The sequence below is a fragment of the Nycticebus coucang genome, chromosome 20, assembly GCF_027406575.1.
Source record: "Nycticebus coucang isolate mNycCou1 chromosome 20, mNycCou1.pri, whole genome shotgun sequence".
NCBI classification, from domain to species: Eukaryota; Metazoa; Chordata; class Mammalia; order Primates; family Lorisidae; genus Nycticebus; species Nycticebus coucang.
The window spans coordinates 11,578,146-11,597,203 of record NC_069799.1 but is presented as its reverse complement, the minus strand read 5'-3'; the positions used below and the strand labels follow the sequence as shown (position 1 = coordinate 11,597,203).

General features: G+C 41.7%; 1 protein-coding gene, 1 non-coding gene and 1 pseudogene across 8 annotated transcripts in view; 1 reads left to right on the top strand and 2 right to left on the bottom strand.

Annotated features, from left to right (window-relative positions):
- The window catches only part of LOC128572643 (zinc finger protein 722-like), a 43,156-nt gene that overhangs the window by 11,781 nt on the left and 12,317 nt on the right, over nt 1–19,058 (top strand). For 6 of the 7 annotated variants that reach the window (XM_053572618.1, XM_053572623.1, XM_053572620.1 and 3 more), the window contains 3 exons: nt 2,568–2,717; nt 4,499–4,625; nt 5,550–5,645. In XM_053572618.1, coding sequence (XP_053428593.1) covers nt 2,703–2,717; nt 4,499–4,625; nt 5,550–5,645 — 238 coding nt within the window. In that variant the 5' untranslated portion in view covers nt 2,568–2,702. Of the gene's footprint in view, nt 1–2,567; nt 2,718–4,498; nt 4,626–5,549; nt 5,660–19,058 lie in introns of those variants that run through there. The other variant, XM_053572624.1, reaches the window with a different exon arrangement.
- LOC128573218 (small nucleolar RNA SNORA3/SNORA45 family) lies at nt 9,841–9,965 on the bottom strand. The gene has a single exon (XR_008376375.1). It is a non-coding gene; the product is annotated as a small nucleolar RNA SNORA3/SNORA45 family (small nucleolar RNA).
- Nucleotides 12,861–14,652, bottom strand: LOC128573060 (E3 ubiquitin-protein ligase Mdm2-like; annotated as a pseudogene).

The following is a 19,058-nucleotide window of genomic DNA, read 5'->3' as shown; positions in this document are numbered from 1 at the left end:
GCTACTTGGTAGGCTGAAGCAAGAGAATCACCTAAGCCCAAGAGCAGGAGGTTGCTGTGAGCTGTGACGCGACAGCACTCTACTGAGGGTGATAAAGTAAGACTCTGTCTCTAAAAAAAAAAAAAGCAAAATCCCTAGGCTGTTGTGAGTTCTGGTGTCAACCATCAATGGAAAGAAAAACTGTTGCCTTTTCCATTGTTTTTACCATGTTCAGGATAAGTATTTCATACCTAGTTTAATTGTCCTAGAAAATGCTGATGCTGTATGTTAAATTGCTTGTTCTGTTATAAAGTAGATAAGAAAGTGCCTTAAAATGACTAAAAGCACACAGACTCTGGAATTAGAATTTCTGCTTGGCAAGCTTAGAAAAGATTGAAAAGTAAACCAGTAGCACACAGATCAGAGCCTAGGGCCTGCTTCCTGCTTGAGCCCTGCCCAGATCACCCTCTTCTGAGCCTTGTCCTTGTCTAGCCAAGGACTGTATATGTTGGAGCCATAATTTCTCTTCTTTATTGAAACCTGTGCTTCTAGAGACATTCCACCGAGCAACCTTTTTAAATTTCTTTGAATCAGTCAGATGCTCTGCAAGTTATAAGAAAGTAAATATATGCTGGGCTGGGGGCTCACGCCTGTAAACCCAGCACTTGGGAGGCCGAGGTGGGTGGATTACCTAAGCTCACAAGCCTAAGCCAGAGTGAGACCTTGTCTCTAAAAAATAGCTGGGTGTTGTGGCGGGCGCCTGTAGTCCCGGCTACTCGGGGGGCTCACTGAGGCAACAGAATCCCTTGAGCCCAAGAGTTTGAAGTTCCTGTGAGCTATGGTGCCATAGCACTCAACCTGGGGCGACAAAGTGAGACTCTGTCTCAAAAAATAGGAAAAAAGTAAGTAAATACAAACACAACAACGAAAAATCTACTCCTTCACCCTTTCCATGTCTCTCCCATCCTTGAGTATGTTTTATTCTGTACAGTTTTTATTTCATCAGTGACAGAAAGAGGAAAAAAATTGAAAATCTGGACCCAACATGGAAATCCTGCTGGAAATTATGGTATACTTAGACCCTTCCTTACTCTCAGCCTGTTACGAGGATTAACAGAGACAATGTGAGGTTCTCAGCATGGCGCAATGCGGCATCCTTGTAAGCACATAGTGCGTGCTCAGTGAGTACTGTGTTAATGCACACGTACATGTTGTTACCCAAACACAGACTTCCCCAGACATTGCAGCCTTCTCTAGCCTCTTGAAACTTTAAACAGTCAGTAGAGCGTGGTATTTTAGGATGTGAATGCTGGTCTTCACTTGGACCGAAAGTATAGATAGAAGTATTAGATAAAAGGGGCTCTGTGCTGTGGTGCCTTCTGTCTCTAATTAGATCCCTTTTTATGTTTTTTTTTGATAATAGAGTTTCACTCCGTCACGCAGACTGGAGTGCCATGGCATCAGTCTAGCTCACAGCAACCTCATACTCTGGGGTTCAAATTATCCTCTTCCCTCAGCCTCCCAAGTACCTAGGGCTAGAGGTGCCCTCCACAATGCCTAGCAATTTTTTTTTTCTATTTTTAGTTGAGGTGGGGTTTCGCTCTTGTTCAGGCTGGTCTTGAACTCCTGAGCTCAACTGATGCTCCTGCCTTGGTCTTCCAGAGTGGTAGGATTACAGGCATGTACCACCCCACTTGGCCTCCAGATGAGTCTTGTTGATGATGGGTCTGGGGCAGCAATATAAGCGTTACCAAGGGATATGTTAATAAAGCCAATCTATAATCCTCTTTCAACCCTGCAGAAGGACAGACATCATTTAGTGTCTGCCCTGTATTACAAAGTGATTTATATACTCGCTAAAGTTTGAGAGGCAGTGGTCAGCCAAGTGGCTCTCAACCCAGACTTCCAATTAGGATCACATGACCAGTTTGAAAAAAGACCATCACCTATGTTCTCACAAAATCTTTTGTTCTGGGCGGGATCCTCTGAGTGGTTTTAATTAGGTGTCCCACACGATTGTAAGGTGAGGCTCAGGGTCAAACATTGAGGCTTCCAGATCTCTTCATGAGTTGAGTTTAGGCTTTTTTCCGAAGGGAGGTTACAGGGCTTGCTCTGCTTGGGTGTGGTTGTGGCAGGTCAACGTGTCCCATATTTTCCTCGTACTAGTAGAAAACCCTGATGTCTGTGGCAGGGGAGAGCATCTGAAGACAAGAAGAGAAACTCACATTTTGGTCTCTTTTTTCTTTTTCTTTTTTTTTTAATGAGACAGAATTTCACTTTGTCACCCTCTGTAGAGAACTCTGGTGTCGTAGCTCACAGCAACCTCAAACACTTGGACTCACGTGATTCTCTTGCCTCAGCTTCCCTCCCTAGTAGCTGGGACTCCAGGCGCCTGCCACAGTGCCCGGCTATTTTTGTTGTTGTTGTTGTTCCTTGTTTGAACCCACCTGCCCTGGTTTATGTTGCCAGCACCCTAACCACTGAGCTACAGATACCAAGTCCACATTTTGGTCGTTATGTGGGAGCTCAGTGTTCCTGAATTTCTTGTGACAAAGAAAAGGTAAATGTGGCTTTTTCTGCACTTCCAGGTCCCTCTGCCTATGAGTGTGGTGGCAGCAGTTGAAGGGGTGTTCCCGGATTCTTTGAAGTGCATGTTTTCAAGATGAATTTGTGATGTGTCTAGATTATCTATCCTGAGAATTTTAAAGAAGCAGGAAGAAGAAATGGCTGGTTCTGAGGTAAGTGTCTTCCAGGTTCCGTGTTCTGTCCACTTTTACTCCTAGAATGTCCTGTATTTAGGCCTTTCACACCATTACTTCCCCTCTTCTGATGTTCTTTCTTAAAAAAATTGTCTCAGCTACTTTTTTCTCCTTTCTTATGATTTGTAAGGAGCTCTTTTAAAAATCCTTCTCATTATATGTCAGATTCTTCTCTGCATTATTTCTATTTGGGCTTTTTAAATACTGTGAACAATTTTTACCCTGAAGTTATGACTGGCAATCCTGAAAATAATTGCCTTTTGATAGGTCATCATGGGAAGGTCTGGATATTCAAGATTCCTCTTTGGCATAAGTTAGATTCTCAGACATAAGTGAAGAAGGGGAATATGCACCGTGGAGTTTCCCTCAAAATGTCTCGTTATCTCTCTGACAGCCAAACGTTAAAAGTGCACATTTAAAGATGATGGTGTTAGTTGCCCAAGATAAATCAGAAAGTTCTGAGAAACATAAAGTAGAAGAGACGTACAGACGTACTCTGTGGGATGCTAAAGAAGACTATTGAAGTAAACTGTTAGACATTACAGAAAATAGAAATACATGAGCTTTATGTAAACCGATGTTCATGATTAGATTCAGATCATAATTTACATTTTTTTGGCTAATAACCTCATTGCGGTGATGCATTCTGTAGACATCAGGTTCTTATACCAGTTTGTTTTCCTTTTTTGGGGGACAGAGTCTCATTATGTCACCCTCGCTAGAGTGCCGTGGCATCACAACTCATAGAAACCTCCAACTCAGGGGCTTAAGCGATTCTCTTGCCTCAGACTCCCAAGTAGCTGGAACTATAGGCGCCCACCACAATGCCTGGCTATTTTGTTGTTGTTGTTGCAGTTATTGTTGTTCAGCTGGCCTGGGCTGGGTTCAAACCTGCCAGCCTCGGTGCATGTGGCTGGCGCCATAACCGCTGTGCTACGGGCGCCGAGTCCCAATTTGTTAAATTTAATGTTTATTCACTTGGTTAAGGAGCTTTGTGACAGATTGCTCCGCTACAAAGTTTTGTTTTCATTATGTAAAGTATATTGAGGAGATTTATTGACTGATGTACATACACCATCCTATTCAATGTGGTAATTTCTCTTTCTTTATAGTTTTTCTTTGCTTATAGTGTCCTTTGGAAAATTAAGCCTCTCATCTCTCCTTGCTATTCACATGAAGTAGGATGAAACCCAGACTGTCATTATTGTATGTTTGACAGAATATTCTTCTGGGCCACAAGAGTTGGCATTACTGGCGAGTTTATTAGAAGTGCAGAAAATAGGCTCGGTGCCTGTAGTTCAAGCGGCTAGGGTGCCAGCCACATACACCAGAGCTGGCAGGTTCGAACCCAGCCCCAGCCTGCCAAACAATGATAACTACAACCAAAAAATAGCCAGGCATTGTGGCAGGCGCCTGTAATCCCAGCGACTTGGGAGGCTGAGGCAAGAGAATCACTTAAGCCCAAGAGTTTGAGGTTGCTGTGAGCTGTGACTCCATAGCACTCTATCCAGGGCAACAGCTACAGCCCTGGATATGAAAAAAGAAAAGTATAGTACCTATACCTGTGTTGCGGGTCTATTTGTTATCCTCTGTCCTCTAAATTAGAGACTACATTAGTGAATATTACTATGTTAATTACTAGATAATTCTTGTCACTCATGTAAGTCACAGGCAATTCTCCTCACTCCGTCATCTATCTTTAGTGAAATTAGGAATGTTGACCATGGCTGCTTGTTGAATATGTATTTTTTTTTCCCCAGGAAATGCTGATGTTCAGGGATGTGACCATAGAATTTTCTCTGGAGGAGTGGGCGTGCCTGAGTTCTGCTCAACAGAATTTGTATAGGGATGTGACATTAGAGAACTACAGAAACCTCGTCTCCCTGGGTGAGGATAACTTCTCTTTTGGATTTCTAGCATACCATAGGGCTGCAGTCCTCAACTCCTGGGCTGTGGACTGTTAGGAATGGGGCCACCCAGGCTAGGGAAGCTTTATGTGTATTTACAGCCACTCCCCATTGCTCACATTGCCACGTAAGCTCTGCCTCCTGTCAGATCAGAGGTGCATTAGAGTCTGATAGGAATATTTTGAGACTCTTGCATGTTACAAACCCTGCTGTAAATTGCATGTGAGGGATCTCAGTTGTGTGCTTCTTATGAGAATCTGATGCCTGATGATTGGAGGGGGAGCTGAGGTAACGATGCTAGCACTGGGGAGAACTTGCAAAACATTATCATTAGCAAATAGGTTTGACTGTACAAGAAATGCAATGCGCTTGAATCATCCAAAGAAAATACCACCTTGCTTGTGGTCCGTGGAAAAGTTATTTCCATCAGTTTTGGTGCCAGAAGTGGTGACCATTGTCTGAAGGGTTCATTTCCTTTCTTTGTCGAACGTGTTTTGGAATTTCTGTAATGCATGAATGAGTTTCAGATGCCTGAAAACTCGGTGATATGTTCGTGTAGAAAACATCTTCAAGAAGTTTTATCTTGATGTGAACATTCTCCTTTTGAATTGTTCTATGTATTTCCTTCTAGATTGACGATAAGTCAATCAAGCTACGGGTGCCGCCTGTGTTTACTTTTTAAGAACCTACTATAATGTTGTCTCTTCTGTTCTGAACACAGTACTAGGTTGGGAATTGGAAGATCTTAAGAAAAGTCATGTTGGGCGGCGCCTGTGGCTCAGAGGGGTAGGGCACCGACCCCATATGCTGGAGGTGGTGGGTTCAAACCCAGCTCCAGCCAAAAAAACTGGAAAAAAGAAAAAAAAAACAGAAAAAGTCATGTTACTTCTGTTTAATAAAATAGGTCTTGCTGCCTCTAAACCAGACCTGATCACCTATCTGGAGCAGAGGAAAAAGTCATGGAATGTGAAAAGACATGAGACAGTTGCCAAACACCCAGGTAGGTGGGAGTGAATGAAGCAGAGATCCCTAGGTCTAGGAGAAAGACAGACCTTAATGTTGTTCAGCAAGCTCTGCTGCAAAAGAAATGTTTTTCTGAGATATCTGGATTTCTTTTCTTTTCTTTTTTTTTTTTTTGAGACAAAGACTTACTCTGTCACCTTGGATAGAGTGCTATGGCTTCATAGCTCACAGCAACCTCAAACTCTTGGGTTGAAGTGATTGTCTTGCTTCAGCCTCTTGAGGAGCTGGGACTATAGGCACCTGCTACAATGCCTGACTGTTTTTTAGAGATGGGGTCTCGCTCTTGCCGAGGCTGGTCTCTAACTCTTGAGTTCCGGCAATCCACTCACTTTGGCCTCCTAGAGTGCTAGGATTACAGCCGTGAGCTACCATGCTAGGCCTTCCTGGATTTCTTTAACTTGTTTTCACATTGGGGCATCTTTTAAGTCATATGCTCTAAAATTCTACCTCCCTTTAGTGATGATCTTTCTTTGAGGTTGTAGTTAAAGTCCTCTTCGTGGCTTATGAGGAACTGGATCATCTGAATGCCCATTCATTACAGTTGGGGACTAGAAAATATCTATGTATATTTTTGAGGAACACTATTTTAAACATTTTTATGTTCCCTTTTTACATCATTCTAAAACATACGAGTAGTGGTATTGGTGATATTTGCTTTAGAAATCGGAGGAACACCAGGGAAAAATGTATATTTTCTGCTTTATGATTCTTATCATATGATGGTTTCCATTGTTAGTTTGCAGAAATTCATACTCAGTTAATTTATCAGAATGCCAGGAATCTCTGTAAATAGTTAAAAATTTAATATTATTTTACATGGAAATTTTAATTTTTTAGTATGAACTAAGATTAAAAATTTAAATCACTGTTTTCATATTTTTCAAGTATAATATAGTTTAATGTAACATCTCCCTAAATTTCTCATATATATTATATCATTAGAGATAATTGAACATTTCTGAGGCTATAATAAACTCATACTTGTTATATTTTCTTTCTTTTTTCTTTTCTTTTTTTATTTGAGACAGTCTCACTACTGTTGCCCTCAGTAGAGTGCTGTGTCGTCATAGCTCACAGCAACCTCAAACTTTTGGGCTTCTCTTGTCTCAGCCTCCCAAGTAGCTGGGATTACAGGTGCCCGCTCCAATACCTGGCTATTTCTTTTTGTTGTTGCAGTTGTTACTCTTTGGCTGGTCTGGGTTGGGTTCCAACCCGCCAGCCTGGGTGTATGTGGCTGGCGCCCTACCCACTAAGCAGGTGCCACCCAGAATTTCATTTTTTTCAGGCCTGAATGATTTCCTATTGTGTATGTATGTATACGACATTTTGTTTAATCAGTGTTTAAGTTGGTTTCATGTTTTGACAATGGTGAATTAATACTGCAATACTATGGGGGTGCAGGTATTCAGTTTTAATTCTGATTTTATTTCCTCTGATTATTTACAGAGAAATGGGATTACTGGATTGTTGTCAGTGTTTATTTTTAATGATTTTTTTTTTTTTTTCAGACAGAGTCTCAGTTTGTCACCCTCAGTAGAGTGCTCTTGCGTCACAGCTCACAGCAACATCAAACTTTTGGTCTTAAGCGATTCTTTTGCCTCAGCCTCCCAGGTGGCTACTTTTTTTTTGTTTAGCAGGTCTGGTCCAGTACGAACCCACCAGCCCCTGTGTATGTGGCCGGCGCCCTAACCACTGAGCTTCGGGCGCCGCCCTAACCTTTGTAGGCTGTCCATTTTTAGAAATATATTTCCTCTAACTTACCTAGTTTGCTTTTATATGATTGAGAATAGTCTTCTGTTCTTCTTCAGGATGAAAGTTGTTTACTTTAGATCTTTCATTTTTTAAAGTAGGAATTTGTCAGTAGAAACTTCTGTCTTCACGCTGCTTTTTTGAATCCCGTAAGATCTGGTTTATCGTGTTCACAATTTCATGTCTCATGATACGTTTTGTTTTCCTTCTGGCGTCTTCTTTGACCAATTCTTCTTTTAGGAGCTTGTGGTTTAGTATCTACATTTATGATGCAGGAACAGGGCCTTGATGTTTACTTCACTTTTGCATGTTTTTTCTTTCAATTGGCTATTTTAAAATGACCTGTCTTTGAATTTGCTAAATTTTTTCAGTATGATTTAATTTTTCTTAAACTTTGAATTTCATTTTTCATTTCTACAGTGGTTTACTTCATCCAATTTCTGGGGTTGTTTTTATGGTTTTCATTTCTGTGTTAAAACCTGTTTATGTTCATTATTACATAAAACATTTTTGTTACTTCTCTGTGTTTTTGCTTATCTGAGCAAAACTGAGCGCAATGCTCCTGCCTGACCTGAAATCCTATCACTCTAGAAGGCCCAAGAACCAGGATCACTGGAGCTCAAGAGTTTGAGACGAGGCTGAGCAAGAGCAAGACCCTGTCTGTATAAAAAATAACAAAAATTCGCCAGGTCTCATGGCACATGCATGTAGTTCCAGCTACTTGAGAGGCTGAGGCAGGGGGATCAATTTAGTCCAGGAGTTTGAGGTCACAGTAAATTTAAAGATTTTGTAAAGATAATAATTTTAAATTGTTAGTCCTTCCTTCCTTCCTTCCTTCCTTCCTTCCTTCCTTCCTTCCTTCCTTCCTTCCTTCCTTCCTTCCTTCCTTCCTTCCTTCCTTCCTTCCTCCCTTCCTACCTCCCTCCCTCCCTCCCTCCCTTCCTCCCTTGCTCCCTCCTTCCCTCCCTTCCTTTCTTTTTTTGAGACAGAGTCTCACTCTGTCATCCTGAGTAGAGTGCTGTGGCATCGTAGCTCACACCATAGCAACATCAGTCTCTTGGGCTGAAGGAATCCTCTTGCCTCAGCCTCCTGAGTAGCTGGTACCACAGGCACCCATCACAACGCCCAGCTAGTTTTTCTCTTTGTAGTGGAGACAGAGTCTCACTCTTGGTCAGACTGGTCTTGTATTCATCTGCTTTGGCCTCCCAGAGTGCTAGGATTTATGTTTTTTTTAGAGACAGAGTCTCACTGTATGGCCCTTGGAAGAGTGCTATGGCATCCCAGCTCACAGCAACCTCCAACCCCTGGGTTTAGGCGATTCTCTTGCCTCAGCCTCCTGAGTAGGGGGACTACAGGCGCCCACCACAACGCCCTGCTATTTTTTTTGTTGCAGTTTGGCCGAGGCTGGGTTTGAACCCACCACCCTCCGTATATGGGCCGGCGCCCTCCTCACTGAGCCACAGGCACCGCCCCAGAGTACTAGGATTTAAAAGCATGAGCTGCTCATCTGATTCATTTCTTTTTCTTTACAGATGTTTATTGGAACTTTATTAGTTTCTTTTGGTGGTGATTGGGTTTGACCAGTCCATTGTGATTTGTGTATTCTTGTGTTTATGTCCCTGAATCTCAAGTGAGCAACACCCCTTCCATTTATTATAGAGTAGTTTAAAGAGTTAAAGTATCTTTTCCTGATTGTCCTTGGGCTAATTAGATTGGCACTGAGATTTCAGTCACTTAGAGTTAGAGCCAGTTTCCCTGCCTATTTTGTGTCTGCAGTGGATTCCATGATTGGCAGATCAGTTATCAGGCGTAGGCATGGATCCTGTCTATTCTCAGGAAGAGTCAACTTTCGTCAAGATCTTGGTCAGCAGGACTGTTGCTTATACAGGGAAGTGTAGTTTGTTTTATTTATTTATTTATTTATTGTAGTTTTTGGTCAGGACTGGGTTTGAACCTGTCACCTCTGTCATACGGGGCTGGTGCCCTACTCCTTTTTGCCACAGGTGCTGCCCCCATTTATTTATTTTTTTTTTGTCTTTTTATTAAAAGCAAAACCACCATTATAACCTCACTTTAATTAAGAAGCTATGTTTATAATCTTTATAGTATTTCCCCTTATAATACGAATTGTTCATTGGTGTAGAACAGTGACTACCACACCATAGGCACACAATCCAGTTGATGAATTAACCCCTTAGAAACCGACAAAGACTATCAAGAAGAAAAAATTGTCATTATTTCATAGAACCAGCATAAATCATTAAGGAAGTTAAGAGTAAAATTAACACCACTGACAGTGCTCTATGGGAAATCTACACATTGCTGTAATAGAAATGTAATAGAGGGCTTCTAAAGAACCAGTTGCATTACTCTTTAACTTGTGGATATAAGTGAGTCTAAGTGTTGTGTAGGTCAGTCTGAAGCCATGTCACTAACCTGGTGACTGCTTGTGCCATGAGGGCCAGAGCCAGCAAATAAGGTTAGTAGTTATTTTGGTGGGCTTTGGCACACTAAGGCAGTAACCAGTACCCGAGCGTGACTCTAGCCTTGATGGAACTGTAGTTTCTTCTGCAGATGTGTTGGATCTACAGTGGATGGGGACAAGTTTGGCTCCTGACGGGCCTGTGGAAGTGCTTCCTTCAATCTGCATGGGCAGGACTGAGCCCTGATCACAGCTGAAGGTGGCTGAAACTGATTTGTAGGGCTATTGCCTTTGAGACAGAAGTCTTCAGGTCTGTCTATTGGTCCATGACTTGTCTCCCGGGTTTTCGGGTAGTCAGGGCTGCTCCCAGGCTTTGGCTGTCAGATAGTGGAGATACGTTATAGAGCTACTTATGATTCACACTGAGAAGTGTGAAGTTAGAAGGCCTACCTTCATGTCCCCAGATATATGTGCCTCCAAACAGCTTGCAGGTTAGCCAGTCTGCTCCTGGAACAGCTGGAGCCAGCAAGGTTACAATGCTGCTTCCAAATCCACATTCAGAGCAAAGTTGGTGTTCCTACATCTGGGGTCACAGATAGATGTTTCTGTCTAAAACTCCGTGTGGGCAGGACTTTTTCCAGACCATGGGTGAGAGGTGAAGAAGGTGGGTTTGGGCATGATTCAGGGGCCCAGATAAGACCATGGGCATCAGCTCACTCACCCGAGACACAAGTGGGTCTGAAACCTATTGGGTATCCTGTCAGATGGTGCTGATGGCAAGAGCACACCAGATTGGCTACTGCAAGGATTATAGTGTGGTGTGGCCACTTTTTGTTCTGTAGCTGGGACCATATCAATTAAGTGTGTCACACGGGTGAGACTGTCCTACTTGGTCTTGGGCTCTACCACAGGACATCAGAAACTCAGGCCTGGTTTCTAAAGTTGCCATAAAGGCAGGCTTGTTTGGGCACGACTGCCGCGTTGTACTGTGCAGGATGCAAGTGGAGAAGCTGCTGGTCTTTCATCCTTCTTATTCTATGTGTTTCGCCTTTAAAATGCTGTCTAAAAGTTGTCTGTGATTTTTTAGATTTAGCAGTTCTGAAAGGAAATGCTCACATTTGCATGTTATGTAAGAATTCGGTTAGATTAGTAGTGATCACCACATTACTAAATAAAATGTTTGAATTTTAAGGTTTTAAATGTTGAAATTTAAGGGTTTTTTTTTGGAGACAGAGTCCCATTATGTCGCCCTTGGTAGAGTGTTCTGGTGTCACAGCTCACAGCAACCTCAAACTTCTGAGCTTAAGCGATTCTGTTGCCTCAACCTCCCAAGTAGTGGGACTACAGGTGGTGCCCGCCACAACGCCTGAGTAGTTTTTGGTTGCAGGGTCAGGTTCGAACCCACCACCCTCAGTATATGGGGCCAGTATCCTACACACTGAGCTACAGGCGCCACCCAAAAAAGAATTTCTTAAAGTCTAAAGATCACCCTGATTACGAGCAAGACCCCATCTCTACTACAAGTAGAAAATAATGGCTGGGCATGGTAGCACACACCTGTAGTTGCAACTACTCCAGATGCAGAAGTATGGCTTCAGCCCAGCAAGTGGAGGTTGCATTGAGCTGTGGTCACGCCACTGCACTCTAGTTTGGGTAACAGCTTGAGATTCTGTCTCAGAAACAAAGGCTGAATAGTATTCCATCGTGGGTATATGCCCTGTTTTCTTTCTTTCTTTCTTTCTTTTTTTTTTTTTTTGTACAGACAGAGTCTCACTTTATTGCCCTCGGTAGCGTGCCATGCCGTCACACAGCTCACAACAACCTCCAACTCCTGGAGGAGATTAGGCGATTCTCTTGCCTCAGTCTCCTGAATAGCTGGGACCACAGACATCTCTTCAAACCATGTCCTGGTTTGAAGATGGCATATTTTGTGTAAGGGATGTAATACCAGACGTGTGCTATTACTTTCATTGTCTAATCATTTGGTGGCCTATCCAGAAAATCATTGCCTATACTGATTGTAATAGAATCTGCTTTTTCTATATGCTTCCAGTATTTTTACAGGTATAAGTCTTACCTTTACTTCTTACTCCATTTTCTAAATTGACACATTGTAATTATACATATTTACAGGATACAGTTTGGTGTTATTTATATATGTGTTTGTGTGTATATATGTAATAATCAAATCAGCATATTCATTGTATAAATCACCACATGCATTTTTTTTAATGTGGTATTATTCAAAAGCCTCTTTTGTAGCCATTTTGAAATACACATGTACAGTGCCTTACTGTTAATCATCATCATCTACCGTACAGTAGAATAAGAACAGTTATTCCTCCTTTTTTTTTTTTAAGAGTTTCAAAAATTTAATCAAAATCTACTGCACATTTTCTCCATACAAGAAGGGTACTAATAAATTACATTTTGAGCTCGGCGCCTGTAGCTCAAGTGGCTAACCTGAGCTGGCGGGTTCGAGACCAGCCCGGGCCCGCGAAATAACAATGACAACTACAACCAAAAGGTAGCCGGGTGTTCTGGTGGGTGCCTGTAGTCCCAGCTACTTGGGAGGCTGAGGCAAGAGAATCGCTTAAGCCCAGGAGTTGGAGGTTGCTGTGAGCTGTGATGCCACCATATTCTACCCAGGGCAACAGCTTGAGCCTCTGTCTCAAAAGAAAAAAAAAAAAATTACATTTTGGTGTCCTACTCATATATATATGTATTTTAAAAAATCAGATACTTCTCATTTAAGAGAAAGGAGCATCAGTAAAGGATGAGCTATGTAGCCAACTCAAATTACATTAAAAGCCAACTGCAAATGGAAGTGAAATTTTCCTAAAAGGAAATAAATATTCACTATCCCTCTCCTGAAGTAGGTAAAATACAATGAGGAAAAAACCTATCTGGACTGAGACACTTTCTCACTTTGATATAGTAAATAAAAGTAAATTCTATGTTGTCTAAATTTTTAGGGGTACGTAGTTAGAAATATATATTCTACTTTTATAGGCAGGTCAGCTAGAGGAAGTAAGTTAGTACAATCATCTGAATTGGTTGTCTACATACTGGGCAGGGCTTGTTCCTTTTCTTTAGCTCCTTTGCACATGTGAAGCATGCCATAAGGTGTCCTTTTTGTTGTTGTTGTTTTGTTTTGTTTTTCTTTCTTTATTTATTTTATTTATTTATTATTTATTTTAGAGACAGAGTCTCACTTTAACGCCTAGAGGGATGTGGCATCACAGCTCACAGCAACCTCCAACTCCTGGGCCTGGGCGAGTCTCTTGCCTCAGCCTCCTGAGCAGCTGAGACGACAGGCACCCGTCACAATACCCGGCTATTTTTTTGTTTTTGTTGTTGCGGTTTGGCCGGGGCTGGGTTTGAACCCGCCACCCTGGGTATATGGGGCCTGCGCTCTAGCCACTGAGCCACGGGCACCACCCAAGGTGTCCTGTTTTTCCATGGACAATGCAACCATTTTTAGGTCAACCTTGGCAAATCACACAAGGTTCAGTGGCATTCAGGGGAAAGCTGGATTCCATACTTTCTTCTTTGTCTTGTGTTTCTTCCCTCTCAAACTCCTTGACATCGTCTTGGCTGCTGTAAATAATGCTATTAGAAGTTGATGGCTGAGAACAGTCCTCACAGTCACTGTCTTGTGACTGTGAGGCCTGCGTGATTTTGTCATCTTTTTCCTCCACAGATGACTCTTTATAATCACTCCCTGTAGTTTTTTTACAATCCAGAACATCAAAGCCCTCTTCTGCTTGTGTTGAGTTTTCTAGTTTGGCTTTCTCAGAGATAGTCCTTCTATCTTTTCCTTTACCTTCAGGAAGCCAGTTCTCACGAAGGTCGCAATACCTGCAATGTGATGGAAGGGGAGGATTCATTTCATTGCATGAAGTACATTTCCAATAGTCACTAAAGAAATTTCAAGATCTTATTCAAATGAATCTGTATTACTCTCCTCTGCTTGATACACAGTAACTCCATACACCTCATCATCTTCATCTGAGAGTTCTTGTCCTTCTTCACTAAGACTGTAATCTTCCGAATCGAGAGATTCAACTTCAAATTCTACGCTAAAGCGATCTGAAACTGAATCCTGATCCAACCAGTCACCTGAATGTTCACTTACACCAGCATCAAGATCCGGGTGTGACAGTGTCCCTGGAGACTCGCTCGGGCTGCTTCTTTCACAGCAGATTTCCCTGATCACACACAGAGCCAGGCTTTCATGAAAGGAAAGGGAAATACTATCAGATCTGTGACGTTTTCTCTGTCCTTCTCCAGACAATTCGTCTGAATTTTCTTCTGTCTCACTGATGGCTCTCCTTCTAGAATGAGGTAGATGGTCTAGAAACCAAATTTGAAGAGGAAGGTTTCTCTTCCTGTAGCTCTGGCACAAGATCCTTTTGATCACTCCCATCTTCAAGGTGACATTTGATCTCACTCACAGATATACCTGAGTCTGATAATTCCTGCTGATTGACTACTACCAAGTTTTTGTAGATCGTTGTGTATATTTTCCTGTGCTCTTTCACAGAGAAGCTTGGCACTCCAAACAAATCTCCTAGAGGATCATTTGAACAATATACAATGTGTTGTTGCTTTTCATCACATAATCGTTTCGTCATAATATACTGGCCAAGATGAAATATAACCCTTTCTTTATATAAGTGTCTTTTTATGCACCAACAGACTTTAACAACTTCAAAAGCAATGGTTTTGGTCTAACCAGGGTCTCCTGTTCCGAAGCTGGAATCTGTGAGGTGTTTACATCAGTAGATACAGACATGCTGGTATTGCACATTTGCCTTACAGAGGTTTTCACACCCGGAGTTATCGTGGGGGAGGGTCCCTCGAGGCTTCCCAGTTCCCTTCACCCGCGAGGCCCTGGGCCTAGGCAACCATTCCACTCTTGGGCCCCAGCCCGCAGGGAAGCCGGCACACACTAGTCCTGGGAGGAAGGGGGCTTCCGGCTGCAGGACCTGGGTAAGTAGGGTCAGGGCGGCCCCTCCGTTTCGGCATCTGGCTCCATCTTCCTTCCAGTCACACAGGCTCGCGCCGACCCCACACGAGCTCGCCCAGGCTCCGCAGCGCGCGCCCCCTGCCGTCCAGAGGGATCTGGCTGATCCGGGCCTTTTTGCTCACGCTCTTTTTTTTTTTTAAGACAGTATCACACTGTTTCCCAGGCTAGAGTGTCAGCCACAGCTATCTCAAACTTCTGGGTTCAAGCAATCCTCCTTCCTCATCTTGCTAAGTAGCTGAGACCACAGGCACTCATGACAACACCAGCGTATTTATTTATTTATTCATTTATTTTTCTGAGACAGAGTCTCACTATGTAGAGAGAGGTGCCTGGGTAGACTGCCATGGCATCATGTTGTTGCTCACAACAACCTCAAACTCTTGGGATTAAGCGATTGTCTTGCCTCAGCCTCCCAAGTAGCTGAGACCACAGTCGCCCGCCACATCGCCCAGCTATTTTTTTGTTACAGTTGTTGTTGTTTAGCAGGCCTGGGCTGGGTTGGAACCCAGTAGCCTTGGTGTATGTGGCCGGCGCTGTAAGCGCTACAGGTGCCTAGCCAACACCGGTTTTTTTTTATATTTTTAGTACAGGTGAGCTCTGTACAGTTGCTCAGGCTGATCTCCAACTCCTGAGGTCAAGGGATCCTCCTGCCTCAGTCTACCATAGGTTGGGAGTATAGGCGTGGGCCACCGTGGTCAAGCTGGTCCTCTTTTCTAATTGTAACTGTACTTGTTAACCAACCTCTTCTGTTCCCATCTCCTCCATCAGTTTCTGGTGACCATTCTGTTTTCAGCTTTTATTATATCAACTGTCTTTGAAAATATTTCTAGATTCCACGTATGAATAAGATTTTGCCATGGTTATTTTTCTGTTCTGTCTTATTTTACTTGACATACTATCCTCTATGTCCATTCATGCCTTGTAAATGATTGGAGTATTTTTTTTTTATGGCTGAATAGCGTTTCATTCTCTATATAACACATGATCCAGAACCATTTATCTTTTGTTGTGCACTTGGATGGATTTCATATCTTTGATATTGTAAATGTTACCATGGTAAACATGGGAATTTAGATTTTTTCTTTTTTTTTAAATAGAGTTTCACTTTGTCACCCTCAGTCCAGTGCTGTGATGTCATAGCTCACAGCAACCTCAAACTCTTGGGCTCAGGTGATTGTCTTGTTTCAGCCTCCTGAGTCACTGGGACCACAGGGCACCCGTCACAACACCCAGCTATTTTTTAGAGATGGGATCTTGCACTTGCTCAGACTGGTCTCAAACCTGTGAGCTCAGGCAATCCACCTGCCTTGGCCTCCAAGAGTGCTAGGATTGCAGGCGTGAGCCATTGTGCCCATCTTACCTATTTTTCTGACATACTGATTTTCTTTCCTTTGTGTATATACCTACTAGCGAATTTGCTACATTTAAAGTAGTTATATGTTTAATTTGGGGTGGAAACTCTATACTGCAGTAATTTATAGCCCCACTAACAGAGCATAACTATTTCCTATTCTTCACTTTCTCATCAACTTGATTTTTTTGTTCTTTTGATTATGGCCATTTTAACTGATACGCATTGTCATTTGGACTTAACATTTCCTTGAGGATTAGTAATATGGAGGAACTTTTCACATACCTGTTTGTAATCTCTATGTCTTATTTTGGGAAATGCCTGTTGAGCTTTTTCATGCTTTTTAAAAATATTTCAAAATATATACTAAAGGGGTACAAATAATTTTGGTTACATGGATCATGTTTATAATGCTTGAATCGTGGTTACAAGTGTGCCTGTCATCCATATGGTGTTCACTGTACTTGTTAGGTAGGTTCTTGCCTATCTTCTCCTGCCCGTCCCCCAGATTGATTTCCTTTGGGTTTGACTCCCCTCTATGCACATGGATTCTCATTGGAGAGTTTTGATTTGATAGTGAGTACAATGTGGTGTTTGTTTTTCCATTCTCTACATCACTTAGGATAATGATCTCCACTTCCATGGAATTAATTTACTTAATTAATTCACTTAGGATAATGGTCTCCACTTCCATGGAATTGTTGCCGAAGGCATTAAGTCATCATTCTTCCTGGCGGAGGAGTATTCCATGGCATACAATGTGCCACATTTGGTTAATTCACTGATGAATTGACGAACATTTGGGTTATTCCACATCTTTGTAATTGTAAATTGTGCACAGTAAAACATTACAGTGCTGTTGTCTATTTGATAAAATGACTTTTTTAGCTTAGATAGATACCCAGTTGTGGAATTGCTAAATTAAGTGGTACGTCTGCCTTTTTCATACTTTTTTGAGTTCTTTGTACCATTTTCCAGAAGGGCTGTACTAATTTGCAGTGGCACGAACAGGATTTAATAAGCATTCCTCTCTCTCTGCATTTGTACCAGCGTCTATTGTTTTTGGACCGTTTAATAAAAGCCATTCTAACAGGAGTAGGTGGTATCTCATTGTGGTTTTAACTTACATTTCCTGATAGATAGTGATAGTGAGCATTTTATATGTTTATATGTTCCTTTGAGAAGCTATTATTCATGTCTTTTGTTTACTTTTTGGTGAGATTTTTTTGTTTGTTTGCTTCAGATTCTCGTTGTTAGCTTTTTACCCGGTGTATATATGGCTTGTGAATATTCTCTCCCATTCTGTAGGTTGTTTATTTACTCTATTGATCACTTCTTTGTGCAGAAGCCCTTTAATTTAATCAAATCATGATTGTTTTGTTGTTGCTGTGATTGCATTGAGGAGGGTTCATAAATTCCTTGCTTAGGCTGACATGTAACATTTTTCCATGATTTTCCAACATTTTCTATGATTCCAACATTTTTCCAACAGTTTTTCCAACATTGTCCATGATTCTGTGGTTTCATGCCTTATGTTTAAGTCTTTTATGCATTTTGAGTTAATTTTTGTGAGTGGTGTAATGTACAGATCTTGGTTTACTTTTCTGCATGGGGCTGTTCAATTTTCCCAGCACCATGTACTCAATAGGAATTCTTCCCCCAGTGTATACTGTGTCTACTTTGTTAGAGATCATTTGGCCGTATGTGGATGGTCTTACAACTCAAGTTTGTGTTCTGTTCCATTGAGCTTAAGTGTTTCTGTGCTGTTTTGGTTACTGTTGAGTTGTAGTATAAAGTTTGGTAGTGTGATGCCTCCAGTTTTGTTCTTCGTGGATAAAATTATTTTGTCTGTTCACACTCTTTTCTGGTTTCAAATGAAGTGTAGAATTAGTTTTTCTAGATCTGTGAAAAACGACTGTGGTTCTTTGATGAGGATAGCATTCCATGTTTAAATCATGTTGGATAGTATGGATTATAACAGTGTTGATTCTGCCATTCCATGAACATGATATGTTTTTCTATTTTTTGCATCCGTGATTTCTTTTTCCATAGTTTTGTAGTTCTCTTTTTAGAGATGTTTTACCTCTTTGGTTAAGTATATTTCTAGGTATTTTGTTTTCTTTGTAGCAATTATGTATGGTATTGAGTCTTTGATTTGATTCCCAGCTTGACTGTTGCTGGTGTATTGGAATGCTAGTGATTTGTATTCATTGATTTTGTAACGTGAGACTTTGCTGAATTTATTTGTCAATTTCTGGAATCTATTGGCAGAATCCTTAGAGTTTCTAGTTATAAGATCATATTGTCAAAAAGTGATAATTTGATGACCTCTTTTTTGATTTGTAAAGCTTTTTTTCCCCTCTTTTCCTTTCTTTCCTTTTGGGTTTTTGTTTTTGTTTGTTTGTTTTTTGAGACAGAGTCTCACATTGCCGCCCTTAGTAGAGTGTGGTGGCGTCACAGCTGACCGCAAACTCAAAGTCTTGGACTCAAGTGATTCTCTTGCCTCAGCCTCCCAGGTAGCTGGAAAGCAGGCGCCTGCCATAACACCCAGCTAGTTTTTCTATTTTTGGTAAATGGATGTTTGCTTTTTTTATTTAGGCTGGTCTTGAATGCCTGATTACCTGCTTCAGCCTCCCAGAATGGAGAATTACAGGCACGAGCTACAGCTACCTGCCTACCTTCACTTTTTTCTCTTGTTTGTATGCTGTGGCTAAGACTTCTAGCAGTATGTTAAGTGTGAGTGATGTCAGTGGGTATCCTTGTCTTGTTGCAGTTTTTAGTGGACGTGCTTTCAACTTTCCTCATTCAGTACGATTTTGACTGTGTGTTTGTCATA